We start from the raw sequence: 16,889 nt of genomic DNA on the forward strand, positions 1-16,889 counted from the left end.
TACTAATTCCCTTCCTTTTCTTACTCTAATGTCTCTGAAAACCAATATTTTTAAGTCCATGTCAATCTAACATTCTTTAATCTTGTAATATTTATTAAGATAGTTGTCAGAGCCACCCGTGGTCCCAGCTCACAAGAGACCAAAGTCCAGTCCGGCTTATGTACAAAAGCTTTTATTGAAGAACATTCTTAGCTTCGCATCCGAGCTCTGTGGCTCTACGTCTGTTACGCTTAGACCGCTGAAGTCCCCTCTGAGTCAGTCCCGCCTCTACACCAGTTTAAGAGGCTTGTACTGGTCCACCTCTTCCTCTCTTTCCTTTTCCGCAGGGTCTTTCTGCCCCCCTGTGTTCTCTCCCTTCGGGACTCCCCAGAGGCTGAATCCTCTGGCGCCTCCTCCCCCCTCCTTCGGGCTTTGGGACCAGGCTCCTCCCCAGGACTCTCTTCACTTCCGCGCGCCTCCCATTTTGAACTTGGCGCGCGTACGTTGCTCCTGACCTTCCCTTCGACAGTTACACTGCTCTCGATACTACTTTCCTCCCCTTCCGGCAGGACGTCTTGCCCTGATCTCCTTCCCCTCTCTGCTTCCTGTTCTGCTCCTTCTGACACACTGGTCACTCCACCCCCTTCACTCCGTTCCGGCGGAGCAGCCGGTCTCGATCTCCAACTCCCACTGGGGGTTCCCCCTTCGTTCCCCTGCTCCTGACTGCTTCCCCCTCTAGCTCCCCTTGGCTTGACCAGAGGGGCTCCCTTTTGGGAGTCCTCCGATTCACTGGACGGACTCATGGACAATCTTGGGTCATTGTCGTCCTCTTCCTTGTCACCCTGGAATCCTTCCCCCTCGCTCTCTGTCTCCTCCCTCATCTGCGCCTCTCTCCCTGAACCCCTGACAATAGTCCTTAAATTTCTTCCAATCTTCTTCCACTGTCTCTTTCTCCTGGTCTCGGATTCTGCCCGTCATCTCTGCAAGTCCCATATAGTCTGTCATCTTCATCTGCCATTCTTCCAGAGTGGGTAGATCTGATGTCTTCCAATACTTTGCGATAAGGATCCTTGCTGCTGTTGTGGCATATAAAAACAAAGTTCTGTCCTTCTTTAACACCACATGGCTGACCATACCCAGGAGACTCTTGAGAGTGGGTATGGACTCTCAAGAGTCTCCTCCAGCACCATAATTAAAAATCTTTAGCAACAGGTGATTAGACAGTGTCAATATGCATTTCAGTCAGTAAATGGGGCTCGATGGTTGTATCTAGGTGAGGGTTGCCATACGCCGGGTTCAGGCCCAGGCAACCCACTGGCAGAGGAAGAGGTAGTGCAATCCCGGTGGGGTGCCATCGCGGCTGCTCCCCCTGCCACACCCCCAGGACACGCGCCCTGCCCCAGCCTGCCCCCACCTGCTCTCCGCCTCCCCCCTGTGTGCCGGAGCATGAAGCTCTGCCACTGGGGCAACCTGGCTGTTCTCCCTCTCGGCGGCTTTTAAAAAAAGCATAAACTGGTCTCCTTTCTTAGAGCTGCCTCCCAGGATCAAGTGGGTAGCGGACACTGTTTTGGTGTGGGTGTCTGTGCATCTTTCTCCCTCCCCCCCAGCAATCTCTTCCCTTTTTTCCACTGGACTCGACCGTGTGTGTGCTTATGCGTGTATAACTGTCTCTTTGCGTCTCCATCTCCCACAACTGCTTGTGCTTCCCTTTCCATGCAGTAAACGAGGAGCCCAGGGCATCACCCCGCCTGCTCCACCTGCCCAAGGTCCTTTGCTCCACAACCGCAGTGTTGGCTGGGTTGGTCTCCCACCAGGGCCATCTCTCTCTCTCCCTCCCTTCTATGTGTCTCCTTATGTATCATATATGCCAAATTGAATCAAAGATCAAACGACAGGATAGGAATGGGTGCGATTTCATATCTCTCCAGATACAGACCTGAACGTGTCACATTAGCTAGGTTCTGCCCCCACTCCTAAATATAATCAGCATTGTAAATAGACTTCATGCCCCCCCCATCTCCATCTACCTCAGTCACTGAAAGGGCAAATGGTAAAAAAAAATATTTAGGATATTGGCCAGTACAGTGTACAAAATTTAGCCTTGTATGTTTTTAAAGGGGGGGGGAGGGGGGAGATTACACACACACACACACACACACACACACACACACACACACACATGTGTCAGTGTGTCCATTGGAGGGGGGATGTAGTCGAAAAGCTTGGGAATCATAACAACATCTTACTGATGGGTGGGATTTGGAAACCAGCAATTTAGCCTGGTGGGTCTCAGGGTCTCCCCCCCCCCCTCTCTGTTCCACTGCAACAGTGGGACTTATTAGCACATGCTTTAATTGCAGGCTTTTGCACATTGCAAACCAAACTGAATTCTTCCCCCCGCCCATTTCTACTCACTGCGCTCAAAGTAGCGCTGCCCATAGGCTTCCTTGATGTCAGAAGGGGCTTGGCTCCATGCATTCTTGTAGCTCTCTATCATGTTTGACTGCATGGGTGTTTTGAAACAACCGGGTTCAATAATGCTGACTCGGACCCCGAAAGGATGAATCTCTCGCCTGAATTGAGGAGGAAAAATCAAGAAACACATCTTGTTACTGAACCAGAATAATAAGGAAGATCATGATTTGGCTTCCATGGAATAGAACATCTTTCCTTAAAGAAGAAGAAGAACAAGAAGAGGAAGAGGAAGAAGAAGAAGGGAGAGAGGGAGATGTGGTGAAATGCAGCCTCACGTCTTCTTCTGTCTTGAGGCACCAGGACATTGTCCATGACCCAGCATCAGGCATATTCAGAGGCAGCCACCAGGAGTTTGGTGCTTACAACTCTTGCTGGTACATTAAATTGTTTCCTCAAGAAAAAGAGCTGACTTAGGTGTGCAAACCCCTGCTGATTACTTGGTAAGTCTCTGGTGCAGTCCACATGTCCCAGCACCTGCTCTTTATTCATTGCTGTCCTCTGCTTGAAACTTAGCTGGAGAAGCAGACATCCCACTAAAGCAAGGAGAAAGAGGAAGATACAGAACTATCATGTTTACCTCAGGATGTCAGAGAAGGCTTCCACGCTGTACTTGGATGCAGCATAGGATACTGCAAAGCATGCCAATCGTCCCATTACACTAGACATGTTGACCACCCTCCCTCTGGCTCTTCTCACCAGGGGCAGCATGTGTAGCGTCATGTCAATCATCCCAAGAAAGTTGACACCGATCATCTTTGCAACGCCATCTTTGGTCAGCCACTCACTGGGAGCTGATGGGGCACCAGTGGCTGCATTGTTCACCAAACCCCAGAGCCCTGTGTGAGAAGAAAAAATTATTCTTATTGTTCCAGGTTCCCACCTGCCCTAATAATTGGATATACACAATTCTTTGGCTGCTGCCGCTTTGCCGTGCGTTTGTGGGGAGGGCTCTTTCCCCTGCAGGCCCATTTTCCATCTTGGGCCTGGGGACGGGCCCCAGACTCCACCCCAGCATAAAAGACTCCAAGGAGGCCCGGAACACTGCTGCTGCCGCTTTGCCGGTGAGTCTTGGGGAGGACCGCTCCCCCTGCAGGCCCATTCTCCACCTTGGGCCTGGGGGCGGGCCCCAGACTCCATCTCAGCATATAAGGCCCCAAGGAGGCCTTGGAACATCGCTGCTGCCGCTTTGCCGTGCGTTTGTGGGGAGGGCTCTTTCCCCTGCAGGCCCATTTTCCATCTTGGGCCTGGGGACGGGCCCCAGACTCCACCCCAGCATAAAAGACTCCAAGGAGGCCCGGAACACTGCTGCTGCCGCTTTGCCGGTGAGTCTTGGGGAGGACCGCTCCCCCTGCAAGCCCATTCTCCACCTTGGGCCTGGGGGCGGGCCCCAGACTCCATCTCAGCATATAAGGCCCCAAGGAGGCCTTGGAACATCGCTGCTGCCGCTTTGCCGTGCGTTTGTGGGGAGGGCTCTTTCCCCTGCAGGCCCATTTTCCATCTTGGGCCTGGGGACGGGCCCCAGACTCCACCCCAGCATAAAAGACTCCAAGGAGGCCCGGAACACTGCTGCTGCCGCTTTGCCGGTGAGTCTTGGGGAGGACCGCTCCCCCTGCAGGCCCATTCTCCACCTTGGGCCTGGGGGCGGGCCCCAGACTCCATCTCAGCATATAAGGCCCCAAGGAGGCCTTGGAACATCGCTGATGCCGCTTTGCCGTGCGTTTGTGGGGAGGGCTCTTTCCCCTGCAGGCCCATTTTCCATCTTGGGCCTGGGGACGGGCCCCAGACTCCACCCCAGCATAAAAGACTCCAAGGAGGCCCGGAACACTGCTGCTGCCGCTTTGCCGGTGAGTCTTGGGGAGGACCGCTCCCCCTGCAGGCCCATTCTCCACCTTGGGCCTGGGGGCGGGCCCCAGACTCCACCTCAGCATATAAGGCCCCAAGGAGGCCTTGGAACATCGCTGCTGCCGCTTTGCCGTGCGTTTGTGGGGAGGGCTCTTTCCCCTGCAGGCCCATTTTCCATCTTGGGCCTGGGGACGGGCCCCAGACTCCACCCCAGCATAAAAGACTCCAAGGAGGCCCGGAACACTGCTGCTGCCGCTTTGCCGGTGAGTCTTGGGGAGGACCGCTCCCCCTGCAGGCCCATTCTCCACCTTGGGCCTGGGGGCGGGCCCCAGACTCCATCTCAGCACTGGAGCCCTTGGAATCATTGCTGCTGCCGCTTTGCCGTGCATCTGTGGGGAGGGCTCTTCCCCCTGCAGGCCCACTTTCCATCAGGCCAGGGGGCGGGGCCCACGCTTACCACTGCCGCAGCTTTGGGGGACACTAGTGCTGCTGCAGTGGTTGTTTGAAGTGTTTTTATATGTTTTAAACGGTTTTTATTTTTTGCTTAGTTGTACCACCATAAGCGGTGGTTTTTATCTATGTATTTTTATTTTGTTTTGGTTTATTTTGGGTCAGGGTTTTTTTGTTTTGGTTTATTTTGGGTCAGGGTTGGGTGGTTGTGGAGTGGGGTGGGGATTGGTTTTGTTTTCATGTAATTGTTTTTTATTTGTTTGTTTTTATATTCTGTAAATGGAGGCGAATATTAGGCTTGGGATTCCTACTGTGGAGGGGCGAGGGAGGTATGGCGGTGGGGGCAGATGTCATAGGCGAAGGGGATCGAGATACGGATATGCTCGTACCCCTTCCAATCTGCGCCCCATCCCGAGAGACGAGGGTAGGGTGAGCAAGGATTACTCACCTCCGTCACTGGTGTTGTGCAATGCCAGGTCTATAGGCAACAAAACCGCCACCCTGCGAGATTTCTTCACCTCGCAGGGGGTTGACCTGGCATGTGTGACTGAGACCTGGGTGCGTGAAGGGGATACTGTTCCCTTACGAGAGATGGCGCCCCCGGGTTTCTCCGTCCTTCACCAGTCGCGGACTGTGGGCCGGGGGGGAGGGGTGGCGTTATTAATCCGGGAAGATTGTTCTTTCAGGGCTCTACCATCGCCATCGATCCCCGGCATTGAATGTGTTGGCCTAGTGTGGGGCTCCGAGGTGAGCTTGGCTGTCTGGCTGGTGTACCGGCCACCCAGCGCACCAGCAGCCACCCTGTCAGGCCTGCTGGAGGCGGTGGCTGGCTGGGCCTTGGAGTTCCCTAACCTATTGGTATTGGGGGACTTCAACATCCATGCTGATGCCACTCCCTCCTCACAGGCTCTGGACCTGGTGTCTTCCATGGCGACACTAGGGCTCTCCCAGTTTGTTTCGGGCCCCACACATCAAGCAGGCCACACGCTGGATTTGATCTTTGGCATCGGTATAGATGTGATCATGTTTCCTTCAATGAAGGTGCCATGGTCTGATCACTATGCTCTGAAAGCCAGGATTGACGTTCCACCCCCACCCTGCTTGGGTGGCGAGCCAATTTGGGCTCGCCCGCAGAGGCTGATGGACCCTGATAGATTCCGTCAAGCCTTGCGGGACCTTTCTCCCCCTGGCGACTCATTGACTGAGCTTGTTGAGGCCTGGAATACCCAGCTCCTGGCAGCCATCGATGAGATCGCACCTAAGCGCCCTCTGCGACCCCGCAGAAACCGGGCTCCCTGGTTTACCGAGGAGCTCCGGAAAATGAAGCGGGACCTCAGACGGCTAGAGCGAGTATGGCGGGGTGCCCGTGACGGAGCTTCAAGAACATCTTATAGGGTTTTTATGAAAACCTATGAGATGGCAGTGAAGGCCGCTAAGAAGTCCTATTTCTCGGCCTCCATTGCATCCGCTAGCTCTCGCCCGGCGCAATTATTTAGTATAATTCGGTCTTTAACGTCCCTTGAAGGACAGCCAAATTTAAATAACAATTCGACACACAGCTGTGAGGCATTCGCGAGCTTTTTTGCGGAGAAGGTCTTGTTGCTCCGCCATGACCTCCCTGCCAATTTGGATACAATAAAGGAACTGGAGGCCCCTCGACTGTCCTCGGGTTCAGTATTAGACCACTTTGACTGGATATCCCCAGCTGATGTGGACAGACTCCTCCGAGCTGGAAAGCCCACCACCTGTCCTCTCGACCCGTGCCCGTCCTGGCTGATTAGAGCGTGTCCAGACGAGGTGCGGGGCCCCCTGGGGGATATCATCAATCTGTCTCTTGGCGCTGGGACATTCCCAGGGGAACTGAAGGAGGCAGTGGTGCGCCCGCTCTTAAAGAAAACATCATTAGATCCTTTAGATCTATCCAATTACCGCCCGGTTTCGAATCTTCCATTCCTGGGTAAGGTGATTGAGAGAGCGGTTGCTGAACAGCTTGGTAGGTTTCTGGATGAAACATCAGCTCTGGATCCATTCCAGTCCGGCTTCCGCGCTGGTCATGGGACCGAGACGGCTCTGGTCGCCCTAACAGATGATCTCCGCAGGCAGCTGGATCGAGGCGGGTCGGGGCTGCTGATTCTTCTAGACCTGTCAGCAGCCTTCGACATGGTCGATCACGAACTCCTAGACCACCGCCTTGCCGACGTGGGGATCCAGGGCACAGTCCTTCAATGGCTGCGCTCGTTTCTCTCTGGTCGGGGACAGAGGGTGGCGCTTGGGGGGGAATTGTCATCCCGCCACTCCTTGGTGTGTGGTGTGCCCCAGGGTGCAATACTCTCCCCGATGCTTTTTAACATCTTTATGCGCCCCCTCGCCCAGCTTGTCCGGAGTTTTGGGCTGGGCTGCCATCAGTATGCTGATGACACCCAACTCTATCTGTTGATGGACGGCCACCCGGACTCGGCCCCAGACACACTGATCAGATGCTTGGAGGCTGTGGCTGGATGGTTTCGTGGGAGCCGGTTGAAGTTAAATCCTTCGAAGACAGAGGTCCTCTGGCTGGGACGGGACGACTTGGGACTGAGGGGGCAACTCCCATCTCTTGCGGGGGTGCAATTAGTGCCAGCATCGTCCGTTAAGAGTTTGGGTGTAATCTTCGATACCTCCCTCTCTATGGAGGCGCAGATTGCAGCTATAACAAAGGCGGCATTTTTTCATCTCCGCCAAGCTAAGCAGTTGGCTCCTTACCTCTCTCGCCCTGACCTAGCCACTGTGATCCACGCGACGGTCACCTCCAGACTGGATTATTGTAACTCGCTCTACGTGGGGCTGCCCTTGAGACTGACCCAGAAACTCCAACGGGTGCAGAATGCCGCAGCGAGACTCCTTACGGGGTCTTCGCTTAGAGATCACATTCATCCGGTGCTATACAAGCTGCACTGGCTCCCGGTGGAGTACAGGATCAGGTTTAAGGTGCTGGTTTTAACCTTCAAAGCCCTATACGGCCTAGGGCCCTCGTACCTACGGGACCGCCTCTCCTGGTATGCCCCACAGAGGAACTTACGGTCTTCAAATAAAAACACCTTGAAGGTCCCAAGCCACAGAGAGGTTAGGCTGGCCTCAACCAGAGCCAGGGCTTTTTCGGCTGCGGCTCCAACCTGGTGGAACGCTCTGTCACAAGAGACAAGGGCCCTGCAGGACTTGACATCTTTCCGCAGGGCCTGCAAGACAGAGCTGTTCCACCTGGCCTTTTGTTAGGGCGCAGCCTGACTCCCTCCTTTGGCAATCTTTTCAAGACTTTAGCTTATGGTTGCCATTAATTTTGTTTTTAACTCATTTTTATAATGTTTTATAATGTTGTATTGTTTTAGTGTTGTTAGCCGCCCTGAGCCCGGCTTCGGCTGGGGAGGGCGGGATATAAATAAAATTTATTATTATTATTATTATTATGTGGGTATATCTGCATTCTTGTGAGTGCTGTGTGTGTGTGTGCTATGCACTATATGCCAAGGATGACGCTGTTAATGTTGGTTTTGCAAGCCCCCTCCATAGAGGCTGGCCCCTCTCACTGTCCTCGGAGCTTGCTTACCGGTAACCTCCTCTGGCTGATATCCAGACAGACCAGGGAGATTTTGGTAGGCGACATTTTCCCAAGCATGGGCAAAATGCACAACCCCTCCTGCTTCCGCAGGGGAAATAAAATAAGTCAGAAATCTATTTACATGATGTTTATTTCTGACATTACAGCACTAGAGAAAAACACATCCTTTCAGTTCAGTTCCTCCAGCAAGTCTGACAAACTTCCTGTACATGCGCACTCGGAGGGTTTTAAGTTACACTCTTCACAAAGACTTATCCAGCCTGTGAACGTCCTGGGAAATTCTTTCCCACGATTAAGGGCATCATGTTGTATCAACAATCTGGCTGTCTGCAGCGGTGATGCTTCCATATACTGACATCCTCCCCCATATGAATCATCGTTAGCTGCGGACAAAGCTTGATCCAGAGAAGAAAGCAAACAGTTGTTATACATATAACAATCCCCTGTTGTTTCAGTTCCACCCTTGGAACTACCCACCACTGGTTTCACCAATGTAACTCTCTGGTTGTCTGATTTCCAAGGAATGAGTGCATCTGCATTACCTTGGCTAGGGAATGTTGTGTTACGCTTAGCAACTCCCTGTTGTGTCTTTGTCTCCGACTTAGACACACCCTTAACCTGGCTTGAGTTGTCAACAATAGTAACACATGCAACAGCTGAACTAGCAAACTCTTGAGAATACCTCTTGGGTGGTACGCCCTTTGTGATTCTCTCAGACCTGCGTATGAGGTGCTGATCCTCTCTACTCACTGGTTCAGTCTCAGGACCTTTAGGAGAACCAGTTCCAATAGTAAACAGTGGTTCATCCTCCACCTGTGAAGGTCTAGCTATTGTGTGAGATTTCCTCTCAATGACTGTGTCAACTGAACTCTCTGAGCTTTCTGTGTCACTTTCAGTATCACTATAATCAGAATAATCAAATTCATCATCTGAATCATCAGCAGTGGGATATGTGTGAACAATTACTCTCTCCTGTTCAGGAGCACTCTCTAGAAATTCTGTGAGGATCACCTGACCAGATTCAGACAACATTACTCTGTAGAGACCCTTTTCATAACCCACAAAAATGCCTCTGGCATTCTTCACCCCATCTAGAGTTTCAGTCCTGACCTGAGATCCAAAAACCTTAAAATGCGAGACAGAAGGTTTTCTGTGGAACAGCCTCTCAAAAGGAGAACATTCCATGCCCTTTGAAACCTTTCTCACCCATGTGTAACAAAGACATGATAAAGATTCAGCCCAATACTTATGTGGCAAGTGTGAACTCAGCAATTGTGCCTTCATGCCATTTTGCAACACCTTGTTCACTTTTACACAAACAGTTTTGTTCCATGCAGCCTCTGAAGCAGCTACCTTGTGCTCTATCCCTTGTTTCTCCAGGAAATCCTGAAAATCCTGTAAAAGAAAAATTGGCTTCTCATCTGTGAAAAGAAAATCAATTTTAGCATCATGAATATTCTTAATTTTATCACAAAACTCCTTAAACCTTTCTAAGGTTTCTCCGGGAGATCTCAATGTGTAAATCCATACATATTGAGAAAAATGATCAACAAATACAAGATAGTATTTAGCATTGCCTCTAGAAGGTGCTAAAGGACCAATCACATCAGCATACACTCGCTGAAAAACTTTGTTGATCTTTGTTGCCTTTCCTCTCGTGTCTTCTTTCGAGATACCTGCAAGAGACAGCATTTTAGATTCACATGCTCTACACATTTTATAATCACTTTCATCAAAAGTTAACAGATACAGTCCATCTTTCTCTCTGGCAGAAAGATACAGCTCTCCACCTTTGTAGATTTTGCAGCTTTTCTCATCATACGATAACACCAGTTTCTTCTTGGTGATTTGAGATACACTCAGCAAATTGTACTTTAAACCTGGAACAAAATAAACATTGTTAATAGTCAAGTTCAGGCTTTCTAGATACACAGTTCCGACCCCGGTTGCTTCCATTTCCTGACCATTGGCCAGTTTCACAGTGAAGCGTTGCTTCTCAAACATAGAAAACAGTTCCCGACGTGATGCCATGTGTTGCGTGCATCCAGTGTCTATAACAAATGAGTTCTCCACGGATGATGTGGCTTTTAGCGACATCAAAGCCATATCTGGTTTAGCCTGGGACTGGGTACGACCTTTGCTTGAAGCTTGAGGCTTTACAAAGCTCCCTCTAGCTCCTTTCTCCTGATGTGGTGTCTCTTGACGAACAGCATCCTGAGCTACAGCTTTCTCCTCTGTAGCAATGGTAGTGGGGGTGCTTGACTTCCGAACTTCACTCCCCCCATCAGCAACAGCCATTGCAGCAGTGCTAGGATCATCATCAGAAACAGCAACAACAGTCTCTTCACTTCCTTGTTGTGGCTCAAAGCTCCTTCCAGCTTTCGATGAGCTCTCAAGAATTTGGCTAGCTTCATCTTGGCTCTCCCCCTTTGGTGCAACCAATTCTTGGTCCTTGCTTCCCACCCCAGCTTCACAAGCTTTGCGGAGTGACTCCCAAGCGACCCTTGGTTCTTCTGCACCCTTTAGGACTGGCTCAAGATAAGCGTCCACATTTTCCGCCAAAATTCTCAGGACACGCTGCTTCAATTCACTTTGAACTGCAGCCTTCTTCCCCTGTGCTTGTACAGCAACAGGCTGTGGAGTTTTTACTAAGTCCCACAATTGCTCTCCCACTAGCAAAAATTCCATTGCAAATGACCATTCTAGCCAGTTTTGGCCATTCAGTTTCTGAGAGAACAGAGCCATCTTTAAGTCCCAAGCTGCAGCTGCAGCTACAAACTGGGAAACCCAAAAGTCTATTGGGCTGTTTACGAGCTGCTTGCACTTGACAGTCAGCCCAGCTGCCTGGAATTTTCCCTTCCACAGAATCTGTAAACAATAAGCCTTCACTGTAATCCAACAGCAATCAGCAAGCTGCGCTCTGCTTGGAAAGCCCCCTTTTCCAACAGTTTGTTTACAACAAGCGTCGCTGAAAAACACTCAGCATGCTTTCGTTTTTGAAGCTTCTTTTCTCTCTATGCTTTTTAAGCTAACCAGCTCATAAATTTAGCTTAAAAGGTACTCACGACTTGTCGCTTAGTAACTGAACTTCATATCAGCTCTGGAATGCGAAGTATGTGGCCTCTGCGCTCTGTTTAATCCAAAACAAGACCCTTTCTTTTTCAGGGAACCGAAGACTTCTCAATTCGCGTTCACCATCCAGCCATAAATCAGCATTGCAGAGGTCCGTGGATCGCTGCTCATCAGCAAAAAACGTCTCCCACCTGGAGCTCAGCGTCTTGTTGTTGCAACCATCCGCTGCTACCACTTGTTGGTTTTGCAAGCCCCCTCCATAGAGGCTGGCCCCTCTCACTGTCCTCGGAGCTTGCTTACCGGTAACCTCCTCTGGCTGATATCCAGACAGACCAGGGAGATTTTGGTAGGCGACATTTTCCCAAGCATGGGCAAAATACACAACCCCTCCTGCTTCCGCAGGGGAAATAAAATAAGTCAGAAATCTATTTACATGATGTTTATTTCTGACATTACAGCACTAGAGAAAAACACGTCCTTTCAGTTCAGTTCCTCCAGCAAGTCTGACAAACTTCCTGTACATGCGCACTCGGAGGGTTTTAAGTTACACTCTTCACAAAGACTTATCCAGCCTGTGAACGTCCTGGGAAATTCTTTCCCACGATTAAGGGCATCATGTTGTATCAACAATCTGGCTGCCTGCAGCGGTGATGCTTCCATATACTGACAGTTAAGTCAAGGCACCCATCTTAACTTCCATCCCACACATCTTTTGCTCACTTAGTGCTTAGGATCCCTGCACAGACGCTCTTGCAACTTCAGTCATTGCCCTCTGTCAAATGAGCACAGCACTAAAGTGGAGGATAGTATGGAGCCCTGGGCATCAATTTGCACAGCAGCCACCTGATTTCCCTGCATGCTGTCAGAGAATGGAGTCTGTTTTATGATAATAATCCGTGCAAACAAATGCACTGCTTTTCATGAAATATTTCCCATATTGTAGTCCAAATTCCCCCCCCAATCCCTCAGAAGGAGGTTCTCTGTCTCTGTCTGTGTGTGTGTGCACGCAGATACACACAATGATACATTTCCCAATAATACTATATGCACTGCCAAGGATGACGCTGTTAAGTCAAGGCACCCGTCTTAGCTTCCATCCCACACATCTTTTGCTCACTTAGTGCTTAGGATCCCTGCACAGACACACTTGCAACTTCAGTCATTGCCCTCTGTCAAATGAGCACAGCACTAAAGTGGAGGATAGTATGGAGCCCTGGGCATCAATTTGCACAGCAGCCACCTGATTTCCCTGCATGCTGTCAGAGAATGGAGTCTGTAGTTTGGGCCTGCGTTTTGCACAGGTTGGTTAGGAGATTTTATAGGGATTTTGCTATAAAATTAATAAGACATAATACGTGTAGAATATAGCATGCATGGAACACTGAGAGGGTGTTTATGAGTGGGTGATGAGAGGAATAACTAAGAAAGAGGGGTTTGTATCATTAATAAATTATTTATATCATTTATTAACAATAGTACAATAATCTCCCTTGTTGTCTCAGTCTCAGCAGCCACTATGGAGAAGTTATATTAATGTTAGATTGGATCAGGCAGCATTTCTGAAGAAAGGGAGCACATATCTCCTCCTGCTGAGTCAATTTCCTGGTGTGGATTGCAGCTCCTCCCAGCTGCTCTTAGGAGGAAAAATTCAGAGTCCAGCATCACCTGCTTGTCAGTTAAAGTTACCATTTTGTGGCTTTTCATATATGTGCTTTAAAGAGCAGCTTGATCTGTGGACATTATCAGGTGTCAATGTTTCTCTTCACACCACAAGGAGCTTCACCTGCTGATGTCACAGAATAAGCTGCTGTCAAAGGCACAAAGCAAATGTCTTTCAGATCAGTTGGCAACCCTAGAAGCTTCTTATAGAGGTTGAATTAAGCTGATTGCATAGTTTTTAATTTTTTTTTACTCACTGATATTTGGAGATTTGAATTAATTGTTTCTAATAAGTTTTTTGAATATTACTCATTCATTTGATATATTTGGAGTCCCTTTGGCGACATTGTGTGGGAAAGTGGAATACAGATGATACAGAAAATCCCTGGCCTGATCCATCCAGAGCCACTGGCTAATCAGTTTGAGTTTCTTCAACTGCTTGCCAATTTAAATTTAAATTTAAATTTAAATAATTTAATTAATTTTTTTTAATTAAGATTAAAATCTTGCAGCATTGATTATGCTCTCTTGTATCTGTAGACATTATCAGACAGGAACATGTATCTTCATACAAAATGAAGTTTCACTGTGTGACTTCACAGAACAAGCTGCTGTCAAAGGCATAAAGCAATAATCTTTCAGGTTATTTGGCAATCCTAGTAGCTCTTGACAGAGGCTGAATTAAGGTGACCCCATGGAATTCCTTCCCCATTCACTGCCTTATTGATTTTAGTTGTTTCTAATACTTTTTAAAATGGTCATACATTTTATTTTTGATATATTGGGAGTCGCTCTGGCTACATTTTGTGGGAAAGTGGAGTAAAGATAAGCAGATGATGATACAGATAATCCCTGGCCTGATCCAGAGCATGGAAACAAAACAACAAAAAAGAGGACTTCCGGGTTAGCGCGAACGGCTAATGGCGGATTCCCTCCGAGCTCCGGAGGGAATCGGCTCTGCTGAGGACGGGTCTTGCCGTGCCGGCGACACGGGGACCCTCAGAAACCGCAGGCGCGGAAGCCTGCGGACTTGGTGACTCGGTGGGCACCTTAAGCGCCCTCCCCGACCCACGAAGAGCCTTTTTAAAGGCTGCGGAGAGGGTACGGAGAGTGGCGTGGTGCTGAGAGTAGACCGCTACCTCAGTAGAGCGAAGCCGCAAGCCATGGCCGGAGAGCGCTGACTTTCTTCCCAAAATTTGGACTGGATAACAAAGGACCCGTGAGTAGTGGAATTTGGACTTTAAAAATTTTATCCTGTGAATTCGGCACGATCGGGGGATGTGTTAAAGGGAAGTCCGCACCCCCTCTACTTATAGACGTTTCAAAGCAAGGAACGGAGAATTAAGGCGGAATGAATACTGTTTTGAAGATTTAAAAGTTTCTCACAAATTTGATAGAACAAGATTTTTGTGCTGGAGAGAAAGGGAATTTGGAACTTTGTGTGTATCCCCCCCAAAAAACCCGGGAGTGTCCTATTTGGGTCCCGGAGGAAGAAGTGAAAGGAGTTTGACAGCTGTCAAAGAAGCTGTCAAACGGGCGGACAAAGTAAAGAATTTTGCTATTTAATAACTCTTGGAATTAAAGCTGATACATTTGGACTGAGGCGATTGGAAACAAAGTATTGATAATAACAAAGTAACAGATTATTGGAAAAGGACTATTAAATAACTGAAAGCCCCCTAGGGGGAATTAGTGACATTACAATGGCTGCAGAGGGAAAATTACTGGCGGAGATAGAAAAAATGTTCTTTCTCGTGGGAATCCTGCAGGAGCAGAGTATGGCTCTGAGTAAAGTTTTTATGACCTTGAATCCTGAAACAAACAACTCTGCTGAATGCACAAAGGAGATGTATGATAAAAATTCTGCAGCTGAGCAGGAAGAGATGCCTTTGGAATTGACAGAGAAAAAAGAAGGAGTTCAGACACTACAAGTGGAAAATATCAACCAGGAATCTGCAGCGTTAGAGTATGAGCAAGAAGACCTTTGGATTACAGACCTGCGAAAGATGAGAAAGAAGAAGAGAGAAGCCCCTGGAGTACTTGGAATATTAAAACTAGAAAGAACAAAGCAATATGATTGGGACTTTTCTCTTGAGTATGGAAAACTAGATGGCCTTTCGCAGCAAACACTTTTCAACATTCTGAATGAAAGAAAATATGATCTGACTCTGACTGAACTCCTTCGGGGTCTTAGGACCATCAAAGAGGACTACCAATATAGCTGGCAGAGAGGGACTGACAGAGAATCAGACGCCTCGGACGTGAGGAATCCGGGCTAGAAATATTTTTTGTTTGTTTTCTGGACATTTGTCTAGGAAGGGACAGAAACCGGGGCAGGGGGGGGAGAGAATAGAATTATAAAATGTTATGTTTTGTTTTACTTGGTCAATGTGACCTATAATTAATATAATAAAGGGAAAATTTGTGAAGGGGAAGTTAGATCGACCTTAAAAAAAAAGAAATTAATGATTATAAGAGAATTGGATAGTTGAATATAGATAAACAAAAGAATTTAATTTTTAAAAGCAATGTGAATATCTTTAAGAGGTTAGGTAAGAACTTGCTGAATTAATTTTGGAATTGGGATGTAAGAGGAGGGGGTGGGGGGAAGTCAATGAAAGTGGGTAAAGAAACTTAGGGTATGTAATTGTATTTGTGTGTTTGTTTGTCTTTGTCTTTGTGTGTGTGTCTGTTGTTATAAAATGTAAAAACCCAATAAAAATTATTTAAAAAAAAAAAAAAAAAAGAAAAAAAAAAAAGAAACAAAACAACAAAAAGCTACCTTTGTTCCCCACTTGTTCTTTCACCCACTCCGTCGCTGCCGCCACACTCTCTGTGCTGCTGACATCCAGAACGGTGGTTTTCAAGCGCTCTGAGGTGACCTTGTCCAGCTGCTCTGCCCCCTTCTGGGTGGTACAGGTTGCCAACACCCGCAGACCCCGGGCATCCAGATGCCTGGCAAGGTGGTTCCCAAGGCCAGAGGAACAGCCGGTGATGAAGACGTATTTCTCCGTCAGGTTCTCCACCGTCTGTCTCTCCTGGTACCATCGGCGAAGGAAGTAAAGCCCCAGCAGGGCAGCCAGGTAGAGCCACATGGCTGAAACCTGCAGGGAATAAGCTTGCAAGAGTGAGGGCACACAGGCACCTAGCAAGCCTTGGAGAAACCAAATCCCAACCCCTGCTCCACCATGAAGCTCACTGCTCTTTTTAGCCTCCCTCGCAGTGTTACTGAGGGGAAGGAGAAATTTTGCATGAAGCAATGAGCTGCTTGGAGCAGAGGGAAGCCAAAACAAGTGTAAATAATAGGTCTAGCTAGCTTTTTATTAACTGAACAGCTTAATAAAGAGGAACATTATTGCACCACATTATTGCATCACATATTGCACCAGACGGATCCGAACCAAAGAGAAGGGGCCATGCCAATGTCCTAGGAATGCCCCCGCCCCCCGCTTAGGAAGGCATGTTTGCCTCCTGTGATGTTACTTTGGAATTAACTCCAAAGGGTAATTAGGAGTCCTTTCCATCTCACTAATTTGTTGCTTGCTGGCAGGAGAAGGAGAGCTCCAACATTAAACTGTTTTGCTCCATCAATCGCCTCTTTTGGGGGAGGGAGCTGGGGGCACTGAACCCTCCAGGCTCTCCCTCGGCGAAGAGACCCTCCAAACTCGGCAAGCCTCCAAAGGGAATACTGACATCGGACCACATCTCGACATTGCTCCACCATCCACCACTGCTGCCTTCCCATTGCCAACCCTCAATCCATCTTCCTCCTCCCTGCTCCCGCCTCCCGCCTCCCACCTCACACTGGCTTCTCCTT

General features: G+C 48.8%; 3 protein-coding genes across 3 annotated transcripts in view; 1 reads left to right on the top strand and 2 right to left on the bottom strand.

The window, feature by feature from the left end:
- The window catches only part of PRIM1 (DNA primase subunit 1), a 111,457-nt gene that overhangs the window by 91,852 nt on the left and 2,716 nt on the right, over positions 1-16,889 (bottom strand). The window contains exon 2 of one of the 2 annotated variants that reach the window (XM_081844767.1): positions 15,855-16,176. In XM_081844767.1, the coding sequence (XP_081700893.1) occupies positions 15,855-16,167 (313 nt within the window). In that variant the 5' untranslated portion in view covers positions 16,168-16,176. Of the gene's footprint in view, positions 1-15,854; positions 16,325-16,889 lie in introns of both variants that reach the window. The other variant, XM_081844770.1, reaches the window with a different exon arrangement.
- HSD17B6 (hydroxysteroid 17-beta dehydrogenase 6) overlaps positions 1-16,889 on the top strand; it is a gene marked incomplete at its 3' end in the record, with an annotated part of 129,238 nt that overhangs the window by 58,850 nt on the left and 53,499 nt on the right.
- Positions 1-16,889, bottom strand: part of LOC309332214 (retinol dehydrogenase 16-like) — a 107,015-nt gene that overhangs the window by 46,964 nt on the left and 43,162 nt on the right. The window lies entirely within an intron of this gene.

The sequence above is a fragment of the Podarcis erhardii genome (genome assembly GCF_964252035.2).
Source record: "Podarcis erhardii genome assembly, chromosome: 2".
NCBI classification, from domain to species: Eukaryota; Metazoa; Chordata; class Lepidosauria; order Squamata; family Lacertidae; genus Podarcis; species Podarcis erhardii.